This window comes from Arachis ipaensis, chromosome B7, assembly GCF_059453495.1.
Source record: "Arachis ipaensis isolate K30076 ecotype BB chromosome B7, ASM5945349v1, whole genome shotgun sequence".
NCBI lineage: Eukaryota > Viridiplantae > Streptophyta > Magnoliopsida > Fabales > Fabaceae > Arachis > Arachis ipaensis.
In genome coordinates, this window is record NC_142442.1 from 26,633,122 (window position 1) to 26,654,815 (window position 21,694).

The 21,694-nt window shown below is 32.8% G+C and overlaps 2 protein-coding genes across 3 annotated transcripts; both read right to left on the bottom strand.

The window, feature by feature from the left end:
* Nucleotides 1–1,281: 1,281 nt before the first annotated feature.
* On the bottom strand, nucleotides 1,282–4,803 carry LOC107606992 (receptor protein kinase TMK1-like). The gene is made up of 2 exons (XM_016308985.3): nucleotides 2,297–4,803; nucleotides 1,282–2,071 (listed from the first exon to the last, which is right to left on the bottom strand). Exons 1-2 carry the CDS (start codon nucleotides 4,560–4,562, stop codon nucleotides 1,572–1,574), a joined length of 2,766 nt encoding a protein of 921 aa, XP_016164471.1. The 5' UTR covers nucleotides 4,563–4,803; the 3' UTR covers nucleotides 1,282–1,571.
* A 3,672-nt stretch (nucleotides 4,804–8,475) lies between these two features.
* LOC107609098 (6-phosphofructo-2-kinase/fructose-2,6-bisphosphatase) lies at nucleotides 8,476–18,499 on the bottom strand. Of its 2 annotated transcripts, XM_016310933.3 has the most exons (23): nucleotides 17,846–18,499; nucleotides 17,663–17,726; nucleotides 16,447–16,742; nucleotides 15,565–15,753; nucleotides 15,233–15,448; nucleotides 15,003–15,098; nucleotides 14,634–14,732; nucleotides 14,484–14,513; nucleotides 13,323–13,376; nucleotides 12,347–12,400; nucleotides 12,189–12,266; nucleotides 11,789–11,880; nucleotides 11,653–11,710; nucleotides 11,497–11,571; nucleotides 11,019–11,066; nucleotides 10,376–10,473; nucleotides 10,201–10,276; nucleotides 10,049–10,111; nucleotides 9,839–9,930; nucleotides 9,681–9,749; nucleotides 9,532–9,595; nucleotides 9,364–9,429; nucleotides 8,476–8,741 (listed from the first exon to the last, which is right to left on the bottom strand). In XM_016310933.3, exons 1-23 carry the CDS (start codon nucleotides 18,080–18,082, stop codon nucleotides 8,664–8,666), a joined length of 2,292 nt encoding a protein of 763 aa, XP_016166419.1. In that variant the 5' UTR covers nucleotides 18,083–18,499; the 3' UTR covers nucleotides 8,476–8,663. The 2 variants fall into 2 exon arrangements, 1 of the variants encoding a protein (XP_016166419.1); XR_002351284.2 differs by lacking the exon at nucleotides 9,532–9,595 and having other exon boundaries at nucleotides 17,846–18,411.
* Nucleotides 18,500–21,694: the final 3,195 nt, after the last annotated feature.

The following is a 21,694-nucleotide window of genomic DNA, read 5'->3' on the forward strand; positions in this document are numbered from 1 at the left end:
CTATTCTACTGGTATATTTCACACTTAATCACTTATATATATTATTTTCATTGCATTCTTAAATGAATATGCATGTTAGAATAACAATATACGTCAATATCTATATATCTATGTATATATTTCTAAATCTATTTATACATCTATACTATATATAATGGAAATACATTATATTTGGAGCCTAACCCCTCTTTTTTTAAGATACTTTTAATCATATATAATTTTTTTAAGACTTAAATCGAAATTTTCTTACTTGGAATATAAAAGATTTACTATATTAACCAACCTCACATATACTATATATATATATATATTTTGTGACTATCTAACCTCACACATATAAATACACTAGTGTTAACATAAATAGAAAGTAAAATATTACAGCAGGAAATAGTATAATAGAAACCCAGAAAAATATATCTAAACACCACTAACATATTAAGTGTATATTAAAATTAGCTATTAAAATTAGACACTAAAATAAAATATAATTAAAATATAAAATACATTTTCAAATTTTAAATTATATATCTACTAAATTAAGACTTACACGATAAACATAGAGTAAATTGATTATATTATATAATATATATTTAAAATGTTATATTATTTAAAAATAGATTAGATAATATGTAAATTAATATTAAATTTGGAAGCAAATTTATAAAAAATATTGTACAATATATTCATTTGGTAATTTATATATGATTCAATATTATAGGTGCGCAAATAGCATTGTTAAAACATTGTTTTTGTCTTTTTTTCTGCCTGTCTATGAAGCATGGAGTTGCCGTGTCCACGTGTTGGACACATTTCGGACACGACAAATGTTATCACGTATCAGCGTGTCCAGCCTTATTCTTAACATGTATTTTTGGAATGAGTTTAAAAATAAAAATATTTTAAATACTTTTATATAGTTAAAAGAAGATATTAAAGTCGGTTAAAAAAATTATTTTATATTTTAATATTAATAAAATATAAAAAATTTATTATAATTTATCTAAAAAATATTTTATATTTTATATATATACCGTATTTCTGTGTCTTATAAGATTTTAAAATTTGTGTGTTCGTGTCGGTCTTGTGTCCATATCCATGCATCATAGCTGCCTGCAGTATTAGAAACAAACCAAAACAATATACATGCATGTATGTTTATCATGAAATGTTGCGTTGTTCCTTCACGAAACAAAATTAATCTCATCCAAAACCCTTTTTTTTATTATTATTTGTGATAGAACAATGCTTCTAATTCCATCGAGATAACGTATACCAAAAAAGTAACAGTAAACAGAAACTATTCTCAACACCTCTATCCTTTTGCATCCCATTGTTAAAAAAAAATAAAAATAAAAATAAAAAAATTGCTATCTTTTTCTTCTTTCTTTTCTTATTTTTTCCCTTTAGAATGAAGGCATTAGGGTGAAGATGTTCTGCAAAGGGATGGAGGGTGTCATAGATGGTCAACTACACATACATTGCACTCAATCATTAAACAATAACAAAAAAGAAAAAAGGAAAAAATGTTAAATACAGTAGTGAAGTTTAAGGCCATCAATGTCAAATGTTTTCTAACTTGGTCGTCCATCTGAAGATCTGTATGAAGGTGCAATTCCAGAATGTGGAGGAGAACTATTTGAAGAAAAATCAAGAGTGCTATTTCCTTCAAATTGCTTCCACCTTTGAAGTGCTTCTGGCAATGTCATGTTAAAGTTTATTCCATATATTTCATCAACATCTGGTTCTGTAGGCTTCCACACCTCAATAAGAGGCGAAAGCACGTTCACCACATGGCTCATGTCAGGCCTTTGGTGTGGCTCCCTTGCACAGCAATGGCCTGCTAATTCTGCAACTGTGTTGATGCTACTCAAGGTTTCCTCATCAGCTTCAATTGTCGAGTCGATGATGGTTCGAAATGAATCTTTGTCAAGTAGCATTCGACGAAACCATGAAACTAGGTGGAAATTCTCTTCTGGTCTACTTTCATCAAGTGCTTTCCTTCCAGTTATGAGCTCCATCAGAATTACCCCAAAACTATACACATCAACCTTTGTTGTAAGTCTTCCAGTGGCTGCATCATTTGTGAAATAAGACATATAAATACATATGCAGCTGTCTTAAGTTAATAGTTGAAAATCATTAGATGGCAATTTAGTCAAACATCTAACTATTCTTGTCTATCACTTGACATGAAGAAATCTGCACTTGAATTTTCACCATGTAATAATGCGTCATAAATTAAATCTAGTGGCTAGTATAGTATAGACAAAAAAAAAAGCATTTAATATGTACCTACCTGCATACTCTGGTGCTAGATATCCAAAAGTTCCGGCAAGTCTGGTCTGAAACGAGGCTTTTCCTTGCGGAGCAAGGCGAACTAATCCAAAGTCAGCAACTTTAGCTCGCATATCATCGCCGAGCAAAATATTAGATGGTTTGAGATCCCTATGGATAAAAGTTTGTTGGGCTAAACCATGAAGATATTCGACACCTCTAGCAACATCCAAAGCAATAATGAGTCTTGTCTTCCATTCAAGTGGTTTTAACCCTTCATTTTCCCAGTGGAATAGATGTCTACTAAGAGTACCTTGAGGCATGTATTCATAAACAAGAAGTCTCTCATTTTCATCCAAGCAATACCCCATGAGATTAACCAAATTCCTGTGTCGAATCGTGACCACTGCCGTTTCAGCCATGAACTCATCTACTCCCTTCTCTGCCACTATTCCTGATTGCATCCTTTTAACTGCAATCCTTGTCCCATCATGCAATTTCCCTTTGTATACAGTGCCAAAGCCACCTTTTCCCAGCACATTTTCTTCAGCAAAATTATTAGTCACTGCTTTCAAAACGTCAATTGAGATCAAAAGATTACCACTGGATTCAACTTGGTAAGCATTATTAGAAGGACTGAATACTTCTGCTCCTCCACCATGAACACCAGCACTTGCTATCTTTAACATGGCATTTCTATCACCAGAATGATTAGGGTGTATCACAATTGCGGTTGGATGTTGAAACTTTCTTGCATGCTTAGGTTTTTTGCGGCACAAGAACATATATATCAAAATCCCTGGAACAAGTAGGATAAAAATCCCCAGCAAAATTCCTACAATAACGTAATTAGTAGTGCTGTTCTTATTATTATTATTATTATTATTATTATTATTCTCATCATCTTCAGAATCTGAGCTGGAAGAATTGGGTCTATCCTTTCCAATATCAGGATTCCCATCTAATTTAAGAACTACACCATCCCGAAATTTAGGTACATTACCATATAAATTATTATTGGAAACATCTAATTCCTGCAAATGAGGCATAGTGGTAAGTTCAGTTGGTATTTTACTAGTAAGATTATTGTTTGAAAGAACCAACTTTGTGACAGATGTAAGGCTAGCAAAACTAGGAGAAATGGCACCTGACAAACCCATGCCTTGAAAGTTAACAACTGAAATGTTCCCACCTGAGCAAATTATACCAAGCCATTTATTACCACATGGATCATTACCCCACCAAGTCTTAGCAAAAATCAGAGGATAACCCAAGGGCTCAATAGCAGATAGTAAAGCATTCACAAGACTACTGCATGGTTCCCCAGGAATGGGTGTGCAGTATTGATTTCTCCCTTTATCCAAGTAATTGTCAACTCCTACACCATCTTTGAACTTGGGAGGGGAGCCTTGAAAGAGATTGTTAGTTAAATTCACAACTTTCAAACTTGGAAGAGTGGTAAGTGAGAGTGGAATAACACCAGTCAACTGGTTGTCCCTTAAGTTTATATCATAGAGATGATTATGGTTTGACATGTCTGGTATAGGACCGGTAAATGCATTACCATGAGCCCAAAATTGCTTAAGGGATGTCATGGTTTTCAAGACAGAAATGGTACCGTTGAGCCTAGAGTTACCGTTGACCAAAACGGTCTCAATTGAACTAGTACCAAGGCTTGGAGGCAAAGGACCTTCAAGAGAATTACCAGAAAGCCCCAAGAAAATCAAACCTGGGAAATGACCATTCTTGCCAAACAAGTCAGGGATTGTGCCAACAAAGCCAACTCTCTGAGCAGTGAAAGTTCGGAGTGCAACACAGTCAGCAAGGCTTTGAGGAATCTGCCATGGAGGGAAAGGGATGTCGTCCATGTTCACTTCTTGCAAACTACCCAGCCCTTTGAAGATGTCATTGGGTATGCTGTTGAATTTGTTGTCATGAATGATCAACTTTTGCACCGATTTGGGAAGATAAGGGAACGATCCTGTGAGACTGTTGCCTTGGCACTCCAAGTTTTGCAATGCTGACAGCTTCTCAAGCTCCTTGGGGAGAGTGCCTTGAAGATTCTGGTTTCCAATTTGTATGGCAGTCACGCGTTTCGCCGAATCACATTGAATGCGCCTCCATTTGCATACGTCAGGGTCCGTCCATTGAAAGCTCATTGGAGCATTGATGCTGCTTTTCAGAATCCGAATCACATCTGCATCACTACCACTACTCTGACACCGACCCACTCCAACCACCGTAAGAAGCGCTATGATGATGATCAATCCCCCTGCACCTTTCTGCATTTTGAAATCAAAACAATGGAAACCGAGAACGATCCCCAAAGGGTTTAAGAAGAAAGTTTATTACATTGCATTGAACGAGGGGAAAACTCCCCCGAACAACAAAAAAAATGTGGAATTTTTTCTTTGTTGATGGAAGAGAAAGGTCAGAGAAGGTGCAATTGGAAGAAGAGGCAGAGAAAGAGAGAAGGAAGGAATGGAACATTTTTTCGTTGTTTGATTGGGAAGAGAGATCGAAAATGGTGGAAATTGATGGCTTGCATTGCATGTTGTAAATCTCTGTCTTTGGAGGACAGTGCACGTAAATTTATTGTTTTGGATAATAACAAATTAATTAGTGAAACAATTAGTTGCTAACTCATAATAATGTTATATTAATTCGCAAAAATATACCTTTCCCCCAATTTGTAATATATAGTTTGACATGGAGAACCCATGGTGGATTGGTGGTGGTGGTTATTAATTTATTATTACTAGTGCCTTATCGAACCGTATTTATAAAATGTACTTTCATTTATTTCTCTTATACTCAGTATATAATATTTATTAGTTGATTTTGTTACGTTTTTAAATTATTCAAGAATAATTTATGGTTCATATTTTTAAGAATTATTTTTATTGTATTATATGTTTTATATAAATTTATAGGGGAAAAAAGATATTATTAAAATAAAAGTGACAATCTTCATTCTTTGCATATAGGTATTGTTATGAGAATTACCTGAAACAGTATTTTAGGGTTGAATGTGAGGTTCATACTTCTTTTGAGACAGCGTCCGATTTGTGCTGGTGCCGAGGTGTCACCATTCGAGTTTCTTATGAGGAGGTACGGAGTGGTACCTGCAAGAGACTCCTATTTATGTTTTGAGTATAAACTTTGATAAATCTTGTACTTGTCATCCTGATAAAGTTTTAAATGCAGATTGCTCGAAGAATGTCAGCTTGCAAATGCAAGTTTTTGCAATACATTTGCAGTTAGTTACTGAAGAGGATGATGCTTCTGCCATAACAATGCTGTCCAGAGTCCAAGATGCATTCTATATCCTCTGTCAAATTCTTCTTTCTAGTCCTTTGTGTATATTATCAATCAATCTGTTCTTGTTTGTTTTCTTTTTTTTTTTTTTAAAGAAGAGCTCAACACTACAAGTGGAGCGTAAAAGCATCTGACTAAAGTATCAAGCAAAACAAAAGAACCAAAGGAAAATAACAGCCTAACTAAGAAGAAGGATACCCCATTGTCATCTCCGGCATAGCCATCAACGGCAAAAGGGGTAGCACCAATCCACTCCCTATAATTCATAAAGCACATGTTGATTACCTCCTCAACCCTTCTACCTTTGTTCTGAAAAAACAGCACAGTCCTCTATCACTATTCAGTTTTAAGAAAAATGGAATCATTATTCACTTGTGCAGTTTATTTAGAATCTTCACCTGTGATGTTAATGCTGAAGAGGTCTTTATGAATTGTTATGATGAATGAATAAACCTTTAAATTTCTTCCCTCTGTAGCTTTACATCTGAAAAGAAGACAGATGAATTTGAAGAAAACATAAGACTATTGCTTGCTGTAGCTCTAGCAACCTTCACTCTTTCTATCAGAACTAATCTTAAGCTATGCACATCACACCAGATACTTGTTTTCAAAAGGCACTAAGGATGTGTGGTACTGGCGATCTAGAATGTTTGAATGGAAGAATGTCTCAATTGAGAAGTGGTTGACTTCACCCATAGCTTTGAATGTAACTCCGAAACAATTAAATTATGAACTTGTCTGGTAACCCCGCACAACTAACTGGTATTTCACAGCCTTCATGAGCATAAGATGATGATTCTTCTCTGTGATTTCATTGCACTAGACATTCAATTTATGACTCATTAATCACACCTAATTTAACTATTGCTCTTCCATATGTTGATCATATTTTAAGATTCTAACGTCATTGATTTTGTTGTTCTATAGTGTAGCATTATTCAAGAAATAAGAAATTCATATATTTATAATCCCACTAACACCATTTATTTTCTCTTCTTATCTTAGGTGTTAAAAGATCATTGTACAGAGTTATTCCATGAAATCTCCGATTGATGTTTCAACAATTCTGGAGCTAGAAAAAGACCAAATCTTTCTGGGATGTAGCAGTGCCTTTCTCTTGAGCAAAACTTATGATGAGACTTGAATTTGTTGAATGGAAGCTTGCTAATTACTAATTTAATTATGCTGCTAACTGCTGATTTTGGGTACATTTGCTAATTTTCAATTTGTTAAATGAAAAGTTTGTGTTTTTGCTATTTAGTTCTACTTTATGTAACTTCATATCTTGCAGAATTAATCTTCCAATGGTTCTAGTTCCATGAATAACTGAATAAAAATCATGAAAATATATCTAACATGATGAGAGAGATTTGAATGATAACAGCAGAATATAATGATGTAATCTGAGTTACACCCAAGACAAAATACATCTTATATTTGGGTTTGGAAGATACATACACTCTATTACTAAATGATTTAAGCTTGTCATGTCATATATTGTGCAGGGTGGTGTTTTGTGCTTCTAGAATTTAAGTATTTAACAGATCTCTCTCAACATTATTCACGCTTCATATTTTCGATTCTGATTGCTGCTCTGCACTATATTAATGTTCAGGAATGAATTCTTTATTCATATTCAATAAGTATTTAACCATAGACTAATATTATGATTATCTTCGGGTGTTTCACCGTTGTCTCCTTTCCGAAAGCCATTCACAAAACTTGAAGCAGAATTTTTTCTACTTTCTTGTTTTAAATTAACAAGAATAGATTTTTGCGGATTTTGATAATGGGTGACAAACTTTAATATTGGTATTGGTTATTTTTTTTTTTTTTTGTTATTTGACTTATGGATTTGTACTTGGAAATGAGATTATAACATTTTTGTTAATGTAGTACTTTAATTTGAATGATATTTTAATATTTATATTACACTATAATTATGTTTTAGTATGTTTAATTATATTATATTTATTATTTTATTATAAAACAGTTATTTTGGTTGAATCACAGTTAAACTGATTGAATCAGTAAATCACCTAAACAAGTAGTTGAATTTTTATTAAATAGACCCAAAATTTTTGTTTCAAAGACCCGAAATTTTTAGAAAAATATTGATATCTAACCAACAAAATAATACATACAGCACAAAAATTGTTTCATAGGACAACAAATTTTCGATGTACAACACATTTTTTATGCACAACACAATTTTTTGAAAAACCATAATTGACTTACCAACTAATAATATATATTCGTAGCAAAAATTTATGTTATGTGTAAAAAATTGTGCTATAGATAAAAATTTATCTATTATGAATAAATTTTTATGCTATATTGATAAACATATGCTATGTGCAAGAATTTATGTGTGCTATGTCAATACATTTTTGTGCAACAGCAAAAATTTCTGCATTAAAAAGTGCAGAAAAGAAAAAGCAGTAACACATATACACGTTTTTTTTAGACTTATGCCAATTTAGTTAGACTTAGTTAAAAAATACTAATACGTGTAGCACCATCGATAACAATTATCGTTGCTAACTTGCTCTCCATAAGGTACCTAAAGTATTCGCAACGGAATTGTTAATCTCAAATTCTCAATGCATGACCATCTTTACCTTAAGGTCAGCATAACATTTTAATTCACACCTGTTAATTTCTTTGAAAAATTACTTCAACCTCGCTCACAAAATTAGTTTTAAAACTTGTCAGCATACTAATAACTGTATATTAGTAATATATTTAAATAGTGTGACTAAAATCTTACATAGTAGTATAGTACATAACTACATAAGTATAAATTTTTGTTTCCTAACTTGGTTTTCTAAGTTCCTTCTAATTGTAACTTGAATATTATGCCAGCAAAATTGCAACCTACGATGATCCAACCATATATATTGTATGTATTCTTTTTCATTTAATAATGTTCATAAAAATGAATAAAGGGGGGTTGAGAGAACTACATTTACATTGTATTCAACATTTCTTTTCTCATCCTATATTAATAAAAGGGTAAAAGAAATCCAAACAATGATGAATCTATCTTCAACTTCTTTCATTCCTTCTCTTCAATCCATTAGTTTGTATCTTTTCTCTTGAACACCTGTAGCTCCCAAGTTAATCTCTATTATGGTATGTAACGGCATCTGCAAATGCGCAAACTTCACATTAGAATTCCAAAGTAATAAAGAGAAATGTATAATCTACCTTAAAAAATTAATAAAAATAAAATGACATATTTTAGATAGGTATCTCACTATCTATCGAAGAGAATCTTCATTCTCTTCACCATTTTTCCTCTCTACTATAGCATGCACCAAAATGCAGATATAATAGTTTACATGTACATATTTTGTACAAAAGGACTAATATCACCGGTTTCAAATAGCAAGGGACGAACTTGTTATCTTAAAATCTAGTGATAGGTAGACAATGAGTTTAGTGAACAATGCAGTTACGTTACGGTAACCTCCCTTCTTCATTTGTGATTTCCGTAGGGGTGTAGTGTGTTTTTTACTTTATTAGGCCAATTTTAAAGCTCATTGTTTACATTGTTTACAAAAGTCATTGTCTACCTAGCAAAACGAATCCAAAATAAGCTTATACAAGACCAGACACCTCTATTTACACCCAAGCATGATAAAATAGTAAAAGTCACAAATTTTCTAAGACCAAAATAACCATACTTGAGGTAGGTCTTAAATATTAGCAATGAACTCAATATATGAGTGCCTCAGTGAAATATGAATTCGCACTTTCATAGGTTACCTCAATATGTGGAATTTCTTTCAATGGTCTATCTGTAAAATAAGCATATAATGCCCTCAATACTGCCTGCAATGAGAAGAACAATGAAGAACGTCAAGGTCTAAAAACTAGACAGCCATGAGGCCTGAATAATAAACATGCATAAATTTACTCTTCGAAGAGTAAAACCTGGTGAGATACAACAACAACAGGCGCTCGTTGTCGCTCAAGCTCGATAATTACGGGCTCTAACCTGTATTGTTGTTGAAACTTGAGATATATATAAAAGAAAGTCGCGGTTAAGAGGTAAATAATGATGAAAGATGCATTGTATCAACCTCTGAATGACATCTAAGTAGGACTCCCCACGAGGATACCGGTACCTAAGCTTGTCCTTTTTACGCGCTCTGCAATGAGAGAAGCAAAAGGTGGAAATGGTTATAGGTAGCTGTGGATTTTAAAACCAAAAGTATCAAGCTACTAGTTTGTGACATACTCGTACTCCTGTGGCATGTTCTTCTTGATTTCTTCATATGTCATACCATCACACACGCCGGCATCTATCTCGTCGAGTGCTCGCCATTGTATCTAACAAACAAATAGAGATAGTAAGGGAAGGAACGATGTTAATGTGCAATATTGTCAAATGCTTCAATAGTTTGATGTCATGATTGCATGCAGCCATGAGTTTAAGGATGGTACTGACCTTTGGAAGTCCAACGATTGGAGCTGCTGTCAGAATTGTGCGCTGCAGCGTACTAGTCCATATCTATACACCAAGCATCAACTTCTTAATAGAATTGGATTCCATGGTAAAAAGAAGCAGATATTGAATCTATACAAGTGATAAAATCTTACCGATGCAGCTCTTTCCGCTTTGAGACGCTTTTCTATAAATTTTGCAAGCTTCTGTTTATAAAGTTCTCCAGTCTTACTGATGAAGCAAATTGCATTGTGTTCCAATTAGTCATTAATTTTGACATCAAACTGAATAGGAACAAAAGAGGCCAAATATGAGATTATGAGAATATACCTTAATGCAGGATCTCCTCCAATTCTTCCTCTCACATTATCCTCACTTTCTCCATGCCGAGTAAGTAAAATTGGGCGTGATGTAAGATGTGTATTTACCTGCAACAATACAACAAATCGACAAGAAAGTTACGCTTGATCAAGTAGCATCTGCAGGGTGCAATTATCATTAATCTTCTGATAAATATAAGATGCATATTTTAATATTACCTTATTTTCAAATTTCAACATCTTCCCTAGGTTCCTCAACTCATTATATGGTGCAATATGTAAGTGAGTACGGAGCTTCTTAATCTTAAAAGCATAAAAGACTAGAGAGGTCCCCCTAGCGTTCCCCAATTCGAGAGTTATGGAAATGCACCAAACTGAAGCAGATGTTGTATTGATTCTTTGTAAAAGTTTGAGACTAATCAAAATATGGTCCAAGATTATAAAGCACACCAAATGATCCCCAAAAATAAAATGCCAGACAAAAAGTTCCATAATGCATTAGCACTAGAAGTGTTATACTGTTATGCAATGAAAAGAAACATAAAAGCTCGAGTTTGAACCACAAACACATTATTAATTAACTTAATCAATTGCTTTGATTGCCTTTGTGTAAGAAGCTTTGATAATAATCATATACTTTGAAGGAAACATACCAAGAAAAAGACAATTCGACCTGGAAGGTAGCCACCAATATTATTCACCTACACAAAAAGATAGAACCTGAGGAACCACACAATATACCATAGGTCTACATGGCTAGAGAAAATGATACTGGAGTTATCAAAATTTTGAACTCCAAGGTTTTACGTCTAGTTTAACCATTAGAACCTCTCAAAATTTCACTAACCCAAATACAGACAACATAAATTCATATCTTTCTTAATACAGCTAAAATGACAACAAAAAGGGCAGTCCGGTGCACAAGCATCCCGTATTAACGCCAGGTTTGGGAAAGGGTTGCACCCAAAGGGTGTAATGGAGGCAGCCTTAACCTGACAATTACATTAGTGACTGATTCTACGGCATGAACCTGTGACCTTGAGATCACACGGAGACAACTCAACCGTTAACCGGAGCTAAAATGGCAAGAACTATGTAAAAACAAATAGCATAATTAATGGCTAAACTTACTTGTATCTGCCCACCACGCCCACTGGCCATGTCAATCATTTTTATGTAAGATCCTTCTTCCACCGTCTCATAAACCTGACGTGAAATCAACATTACTTGACACAATAGATCAACATTGAACAATCATTATTAAAAAAGTACATATGAAAGACTTGCCTTCTCATAATTGGCTACACGGTTTTTAAAGTCTCGCAGTCCAGCCTCAAAATCTGACCTGCAAAAAAAATCTTATTGCATATCTAGCCACACAGTCATCAAGATACAATGTAAGTGATTGTAAAAGAAGCATTACACTTCTGCATAGTCAGGACTTTGCTGAATTTTAAGACGTATATTCCTTTCAATTATGTCTACATCGTTGCATATCGTCTCCAAGAAGATAATCTGTTTGAACAATGAACACAAACGTGAATTAGAAGGGGCCGTAAATACTAGTATCAGAAAAATGGAGAAAAAGAAAGAAATTGAACGACAAAAGAACAAGAACACTAGCAGTGCAGTGCTATTCCCTTCCCACTGTAATATTGTATTCAAAACTGGAAAAACTATAATGTCGAATAGCAACTGGGTGTTTTCGAGGAATATAACAGACACTATCCTCGCTCCCTCGGCAACATGCCCCCTCCTGCCCCACATTTCTTCCCTTATCATTTTCATATCTTATAATTAACAATTCCAATGTTATTAAGTACCTTGCATCTTCCTTCAGCCAATTTCATCAGCATTTTTCTACGTTCCTTGTTACTGTTTGTGGCATCAAATATCCCAACCTATATATCCCAGTTAAAACTTTATGAATAAATAAATAAGGCATAAAAATAACTAATTTCTTCTACAAGAATGCACTTACCTGACCACCGTCTTCAAACCAAGATATCATATCTTCAAATGCCAGCTTTGCTACCTAGTGGTAAATGATATAGAACCAGAATCATCCACGACAAACCAAATATTAAAAATATAAGAGTAAAACACTTTTGAGGTTGATGCATATATTTTCTTTTGGATGTCCTGTTCTTCATTTGCTGATGCTAGGATCAACAACACCATTCAAGAAAAACCAAATGTTTAGAAGTAGCTTTCTAATGAGAGAAACGGTCTTTACTAGACAATGTCTGCCAATGTAAATTTTACTTTGGATTCTTATTTTATTTTCATGGATCATAAACTAATCTTTGTTGGCATTCTATAAGGCTGCGTTTGGAAGAGAGACAGAGACTGGGAACCAGAGACTAAATTAAGTCTCTATATTATGTTTGGTGTAAAATATACATGACTGGGTTATGTCTCAATATCATGTTTAATTTAAGATAAATATAGAGATTGAGGGGTAGATTTGGAATTCAAAAATTTAAATGAGAATATTTTTGGAAAGAAATGTTATTAAAGTTTCAGTCTCCGTTCGTAAAAATTTCAGTCCGCTGTGTCTCCACTCTCCCACCATCCATTTCCATCTTTTTGAGTTCTTTAATTGCAGTATTAGAAATCTCTTAAAATCTCAAGCTAGAGCAATATAAATTATTTTCCAAGACACAGCCCCTTATATGATTCAGAAACAATACAACAATAAAGGTCATCATTCATGAATCACAAAATAATTCTACCTCAAAAGATAATAAATGGTAGCTAAACAAAAATGAAAAATTGGCAAGTTTGGATACCTTAAAGTATAATTTAGTTGAAATTAATACAATTCTACAAATTATAGAAGTTATGTATCGAAATTCTTACTAAGAATGAACAGTAACAGGCCAATAATATGCAACCAACAGATTTTACTCCCATGTTTAATGTTCTGAAATATATAAATATAACTAGCCAGTTACCTCATTCCGTGCCTCCATGCCTTGTGGATTGTCAGCTCGAAAGAAATCAGCAGACTGCATGTGCATGGTAAAATATGACATGAATTTAAAGTTTCCTAAAACAAACATGACAGCCTAGAGTAATATAATTTCAAGAATGAAAATAATGTGGCATTACAGAAATCATGTGCCACATTTTGATCAGATAGTGTAGCAAGATTTTAAAGTTGATGTCATTGTAAAGTGCAAGAGATCTATCATAACATTAGTGAATGGTGATCTTAGTGTTAACACGTTCATTCTTAGGCTCTTCTCCCAGTATTCATTGACCAAGGTAGAGTTTTCTTCACGTTTCTGCTAATGCGATTTCATTTGAAGGGTGTTTTGGAATTGTAAAAGCTTCTCTCTCAGTCCTCATAACTTAATGGCATAAGCTTTGGTAAGAAAAATCTTTCCTTCAGTTTGATGAAAGAACAATGATCCAAACCCATATTAGGAACAAAATCATACCCCTGAACACAATTCTCTCCGATGGTAATGTATATCAAATTGAAGTCCTGAGCAACGTTGTTACTCTTGCATGATAAAGTTTGTCAAATCAAAGCCCTGTGTCAAATGTTTATAGAAGGGTGTCAAATCTAACATGTGACAATGGGGTGTCTTGGGCATGAATGTGTGTGGCATTACTAGTCCGGCTAGAAAGATACTATCACAAAGAATTCCTTCCCCATATACTACTCATCGAAATTGATCAATGAACATTTTCAGTTTAATTCAATGCAACCTTATTGTATCATCATAATGAAAAATGAGTGTTTATCCCTAAATGTTGCTTGCTAGATAAATATTATAAAAACTGCAATCTCTAAATAGAGAATTGCCAACCACATAGTCTTCCTGAATATGAACCATAATAATTGTTTCTTTTTTTAATATGATAAAGAAAAATATTGTTTAGACGGAGCGAAGAACTATAACAAGCCTCAAGACATGAAGTATATACATTTCACCAAGAAACTGGGGTATATGAGATAAACATCAAGTAAAAGGAAGGGGAAAAGGGGGAAAATAAAGTAATGCACAACATGTATAGTAATAGTGCAGATAACAAGTTTCAACACTCAGAGAAATTTTGAAACCAAAAAACAGTTACAGTTTGTAGATGATCAGTTAATGATATACCTGATTTGCTCCATGCTTAAGGCGACGATACTGCAAATCAATATGTAATTGTGTTAACATTCATACTTGACATGTTGGCCATTTTCCAATTTGAAGTATATATGTTAAGACCATTGATTTCAAAAAAGTCATATCTAGAATGAGACCAACCTTGCCAACATTGAAGTGTTTGGTCTCATGACCTAACCAACGAAGATATCTTGTAAGTTTACCTGCAGTGTAAGTTTTACCTCGAGCTGGTAGACTCACCTAAATAAAAGAAACTAGCTTGAAATTAGAATGATTTAATTTTGCATATCATAATTTACAACATTTGGCGAACTGTAAAAGGAAAGGTAGCATTTTTAGCCAGGTACTTTCAAATTCTAAATTCTTTAGATATATTCTGTAATTTTGAATCTCAATTTTCAGCTAGAACTCCAATTCATAGCAACAAGCAAAAATTGTGATGAAAGGGTGTTGCAAAAACCATGGATAAGAAATATGTATGAACAATTACTCTGAGAACTAGATTCATACCATGACAATTGCCAGATGTCTATCCTCTTTAGGACCCAGCATCTGATCGGCAACGGCACCAGCTGCAACTGCTCCAGCAGCAGCTGGAATTGAATTCTATAAAAAAAAATAAAAACAAGTAAATAAAGGAAAAAAGAATAGTAAGCAATTGAGCAGAAGGAAGTATAAATTTTTGTCCACAAGAAATAACTTTGAATATCACAGAAGGAATCAAAATCCTTTATACAAACCTTGGCGTCAGTATCCAAACCAATACCAGTAGTGAAACTGCTTGAACTAGAAGATTTTATGATTCTTCGTCTTGGAGAACCAACACCTCTATCGACAAGACCTCCCCTCTTGCCATCTTCTTTATGCATAGATGAAAGTGTTCCCATTGATTTAGATTGAACCATCCCAGGACTTTTATACAACTTAGATAAATCTTGGATGCTAAACTCCGTCTCCTAATTGGAATATAAACATAGCCGATATTAGATATGATACATTGTACAAGCAACATTAATTTTACAAGTTCTTTTAACATAGAAAGAATAATAATATTCTATAGATAAATCTTTACAGTTTCATGTTGATCAGTAGGAGGATTTCCATCACCCAATGAATGCAACCCACCGCAAGGTTCACTACTGAGTGACCTAGGATCCTCTGTTAGGTTAGCAGCATACACTACATCTGGATCCACAGAATTTGAGGGAGCTGGTACAACGTAATGCTCGAGGTCAAGCTCCAAACTCGGAGAAGAAGCACTCTGAATTAAAAGAATAAAAGAAGTAAAAAATTAAGCATGAATGCCCATTGTAATGGTTTGCCAACAACTGCTGCCGAGATGAACTAACCATAACTTGAGGGTTTAAATAACGGAGAGTAAATGAAAGCCATCAATCATGAATGGAAGACTCATACATGGCAACATAACGTAAGCAACAGGAATTCACTTTAGTAAAAAAAAAAACCATACTAGTCACTTGGCCCTTCACAATTACAATTCGACAACTTCAGGAGAAAAATATTACAGCATAGCTCTATGGACAGAATGTAAGCTATAATCGAATGGCAGTAAAGGAACTCCTGAGTTCTAACAGGGCCCACACAGCTAAAAGAGTATATACATGTGCATGCGCAATGGGATAGTCAGAGTGGAGGAGAAAGCCAGTATATGGAAGATGCCAAGATCCTAAGCACCTCTTTGTATTTGCTCTAAATAACGTAGTAGAGCACCATGAATATCTATGCCATAATATATGAAATGAAAATAAAAAGCAAAGTGAGAAGGAGGAAAGATTTTGGTTTTTAAGTCCAGCTATGTTATCTAAACAAGAAAAATGAAAAACGAAGTAGATTCCATACAGAATACCTTATTCAAATATCATGCACCACAGCAAAACCACATTTTCCAGAGAAGGGGGAAAAAAATAAAGGTAACTGGTATTTAGAATCTAACCTCACCACCTGTCTGAAGTTCAGAATCTATGCTGACATCAGGTATCCCGCGTACAGCTGAACGACGAAATTGCCCCTGATAAGCCCTCCAACTAGCTGCAAGGTCATATGGGGAAACCCTGCTTGATTCAACAAGAACTCGATACTCTAGAACTTTGCCATTATCAAGCCTAAACAAAGCAAGTCTGTTTTCCTCCTGCAATTCTGCCCCAATGAGTAGGCGACTTGGACCCTCCTCAACAAAGCAAGGTGTATCGATGTGCTTGGGTTTAAGGAGGAATTTAAAATCAAAGGCTTCTGAAAATTTCAAAAAACCAAGTGTGCAAGTTACAATGCGGTCCAGAACACTAAAAAGAACATAGTATTACAGATTAGAGAAAGAGATGATGAAAATAAAACATGCTGTGTATTGCTGATATAGAGCTGAATTCCGTGAGAAATAAGCCCAGGATCATGATGCATAAAAGCTAGAAAAATAAAATTTTAAAATTACAAAAGAACAGTCTATGGACAACTCAAGGCACATCGAAACCCCCCTAAGTCCTCACACCCAAAGAGGATTCTCCACCCACTTCTTATGCACAGCCTCTTCCCAATATAAATATCCCCTTCATGCAGATCCTTCTAGATTTCCTCTCACTTTTGCACTTATTCCATGACAACTTAGCAGTTAGTTATGCCGATTGCCGAGTAGGGTCCTCACCTCTTTTCCTTATCTGTCCTTCCCATAGGCTTATGCTTTCCCTTCCTTTTACACACTGGAATGATCCGGGGATATTCCACCCTCGTGAGCACTGGCCAGTGGTCACACTACCAGCTACATCATTGTTCCCTAACAACCACTCCCTTCCACTTCAGTTTAACAATTGATACGAATTGCAAGACACTTCAACAAAAGATTCTCTCTACTCATGTCTCATAGTGAACCTCATAAAGCTATTGCTCAATTCTCAGACTAACTTTACATTTCCCCCCGTTTTCTTAACCTCTCAATACATAATACGGTTTGCATTTAATTGGCTCATTATGGGATAAGATTCTCTTCCCACTAGCTTTTCTCAGTGGCAAAACTTCAACTCCAACATTAGTTATTGGTTCTAATTCTTAAAGAACAAATGGTGAACCACTTTAACAAATCAAGCATTCGTTTTGCATCTTTAAAAGGCACAGCAAACAAAACAAAAAGACTAAAGCGACGTTAAACAAGCAAGAATTACCATGATTAGGTGGAACAACAAAGCTCAACTCCCACATTGACGCCGATTCTCGTTCCAAAGAAAGCTACAATTTTTCATACACCAAAGAAAATTCAGAAGCCAAAATTAACAACAAAAAGAAGAAGTAAGAGCAACCCAGAATAGGGAAACCGAAATGGAGAAATGGGTAGGAATCAAAATTACAGCTTTGGAAGGATCCCATGAAGAGACAAGTGGGAAGGAGCCATAGACATGAGGGAATAGGTCACCATTGTTGAGACCAGTGTTATTGCTGCTTGTTGTGTTCTCCATCTTGATTGAAACATAGAGCAGAGAACCCTGCTTCTCTTGAATGCTATCATTCTTATTATTATTCTCTCCTCCTCCTCCTTCTTCTTCTTCTTCCTCCGTTCCATTATGCAAGTTTCCACCATGCCCCATTTCTTCCCACTCTCTCTTTCTCTCTATGCTTATGAAGCTGGTGCTTTAAGCAACTTGGGTTTTCTGTTTTTTTATGGTGTTTGGTGCAATGAATAATTCCAAAAAATATGTATAGTTACCATGGTGGGAGAGATTATAAGATAACGTTTCTGCGGGTGACGCGGATCTTGTGAAAAAACGGATAGATTTTATTTCATGCAAAGTTGAAAACTAACTTTGGGTTTTGTATTTATTAAATAATGCAATGTATGAAATGGAAGGAAATGAAACCGATAGATACAAGAGTTGTTGCATCAGATATGATTGATTTCCATGTGTGTGTATGGAATGAAATTGTGATTGGTGAGTGTGTTGTTTAATATGTTTAGGTATCCTTTGGTTCAGTGCGAACTTGGACGTGGAAAACTCGCATAGTCTTTTATCCCAATGGATAGTCTCCACTTTTTTTTTTTTTATTATTGTTTGGTAAAATATAATTTTTTATTTTTTATTCTTTAAGTAAAATTAAAAAATATATATAAAAAAACATTAAATGATAAAAAATTATATTTTATCAAATAATTAAAAAAAATTGAGAAATTTTACTTTTTTCTAATTTTTTTAAAATATTATTAATACACTAAAATTAATTAAAAAATAATCATTATATATAATTTAATGTATAATTTAATTTATGTTTAAATATATATTTTATATTTTAATATGTATCTTATCTTAATAATTAATAATTAATTTTAATAATTGATTTAAATATATACTTAATTTAATTTTTTTTTTCAATATTTTTGGATACTAAACCTCTTTATTTTATACTAAATCGGATTGACTTCAATTTCTACAAGAATTTAATTGTTGAGATTAGACTTGGAATGACAACTATTAGTATATGTATCCGTACATTAATATATATATTCAATTTATGTTTTTATTAGTATTTTTTTAAGATTATTTTTTATTAATTTATTTAATTAGTATTAAAATAATTAAAAATCTTAACTTATCTTTTTAATTATTCTCTTATTTATAAATAAATAAAATTTTGCATTTTTTGTCTTTTTAATGTTTTAAAAAAAAATATATATATATATATATATATATATATATATATATATATATTTAAATTCTTACTCAATTAAATATTAAAAAGATGAATTAAGTCTTCTAATCATTATTCATATTTTATTATTCTATATTATATTTTGTATAAATATTTTTCAGTAATTACTAAAAAGTACAAATTTATATTACATATTCATATATGATCAATAAAAATTAACATACATGTTAGAATGTAATATTGTAATTATAAATAAAATGACTAAAATAAAAATATTAAAAATTAAATAAGATAAAAATGTATATTATTATTTTCTTAAATAAATAAATATAAAAATATTAATTCGAATCATTATCAAATTTTTCTTCCAACCCTAGCTACTTATTATTCAAAATCTCAATTTGACAATTTCCATGATTCAATTTTTATTATATTTCGATTAGATTCTCTAATATATATATATATATATATATATATCACAACTCTTTTTTTCAAATTTGATGTAAATAGTAAAAACCCAATTCAAATACCACATCAAATCATCCCAAGTTATTAACTTTTTTTGACCAATATTATTCAATAATATGTTGTAAATAATCTCCTCAAAACTTTTAAATCGTATAAATATAAATGAATGATTTTAATTATTAATAGAATTATATATATATATATATATATATATTAAAATGTTACAAATTTATAGACCATTCTTTTTAATAATTAATTTTAGAAATAAAAATGCTACTCAACCAATATTTATTCAGCAAACACCTCAATTTATATATTATATAATTCAATTTTTAATAACATAAAAAATTAATTTTGAATATTACAGTTAATTTTTTTAATTATTTTATAAATTAACTTTTTATATTTCTTCTCAACTAACACCAAATTCTAAAATAATTGCTAATTGATATCATGTATATTGATTTTTTTTATTTCTGTTTCTTCTTCGCCGTTTTAAATTATTTCTTCTTCTTTACTCAAATTCCCATGGCACTGTTTCACCCTCAATTCATTTTTCTTTTTATATATTCATCTATCAATATTCATTTTAAAGTCAATCATTTTGAAAATTAAACATATATCATAAAATGTCACATTATCATATTTCACACCTAATCTTACCCATATAATTATATCTTAATTATTTCTTTTAATTGTTTCTTTTTATAAAAAGATATAGCTAGTAAAACCTAATTTATTATATTTTTATTTTTTTTTTCCTATTATATACCCAAAGGTGAGGATTAATTCTTCCTTTAAAGGAATATATAGAAAGGAATCAATCGAAAACATAAATCAAAATATGTCATATCACAGAATTTTAGGGTATATCTGTAATATTTATATCAATAATTTGATTTCTATTGATATTAGTTACATCTCTTAATTGATTATTTTTTTTATAATTAAAATCCTTAATTCATTACACTTTTATTTTTCTATTTTATTTTATGATTGATTCTTCCTTTACTCAATCTTAAATATTCAAATATCTATACTCATAATTGATTTATTCTAATAAATAAATTATAATTCAAATGACATAATCTTCTCATACTCACTTAAGAGATTGCGAGTTCGAATCTCCATCTTTGATAAAAATTGATTTTTTTTGTGACTAAATAGAAAAGAACGAAAAAAAAGAGACAAAACCAAATTAATTGGCTAGGGTCATATCTAAATCTATTAGATGTTGAAGCTCACTCCATAGTTGGCTCCAATTCGAGTGAATGTCCACAACAGAAGCAGCTGCTTTAGTCATACAATCTGCAACACTATTTGCAGTCCTCTGAATTAAAAGAATAGAGACTCTCCAATTCCAATTCATAACCTCCTGTATATGCTTTGCCAAATCCCATTCCGGAATATCCTTACCAAGCATTCTTTGGTTTTCCAAGAAAAGAGCTTCTAAACAGTCTGTTTCACAAATAACCTCACGAAATCCACTCTCCCAAGCAAGAAGTAAATCTCTCCAAATTGCATACAATTCAGCAAAAAGAACACTACACACTTCGACTTTTTCAGTGCAACCTTTCAACCAACATCCATCAGGATTGTGAATGATACAACAAAAACCAGCATAGCCAAAAGGAGCAAAACAACTAGCATCACAATTCAATTTAACAGAATGAACTGGAGGTGGAACACAATGCAAACAAAGCGAAGGAGGAGACAAAGATTGATGCATAGCAAAAATATTGCGAAACTCCCTTACTGAACTACGAATCAAACTCACCACTTTACTAGCACTCCAAGAATCATCTATATTAAATAAGTCATGATTCCTGCTTCTCCAAATCCACCAGATGGTCGAAAAAAAAGAAAAACATATCCACTCCTTGCACCTCTGTAGAGCCAATCATGTAAATTCGAGTTATCTGAACACAGGCCTAAAAGGTTCCAGACCTCCTTGGCACTAAGGCACTCCTGAAGACAATGAAGAATGGATTCAGAACTATTCTGACACCGATGACAGGTGCTAGATAAAGATAAACCATGACCCAAACGAAACTCTGCCGTAGGAATAACATTATGAAGACTGAGCC

Excerpts from the sequence above, each read along its gene's own strand:
- LOC107606992 (XM_016308985.3), bottom strand. The coding sequence starts at position 4,562 with ATGCAGAAAGGTGCAGGGGGATTGATCATCATCATAGCGCTTCTTACG. Across the intron at positions 2,072-2,296 it reads TCTAGCACCAGAGTATGCAG|CCACTGGAAGACTTACAACA; the intron begins GTAGGTACATAT and ends CAAATGATGCAG.
- LOC107609098 (XM_016310933.3), bottom strand. The coding sequence starts at position 18,082 with ATGGGGCATGGTGGAAACTTGCATAATGGAACGGAGGAAGAAGAAGAA. Across the intron at positions 15,099-15,232 it reads GTTTGGATACTGACGCCAAG|AATTCAATTCCAGCTGCTGC; the intron begins GTTTGTATAAAG and ends TTTTTTTTATAG. Across the intron at positions 9,596-9,680 it reads TACTTAGATGTCATTCAGAG|GTTAGAGCCCGTAATTATCG; the intron begins GTTGATACAATG and ends ACAACAATACAG.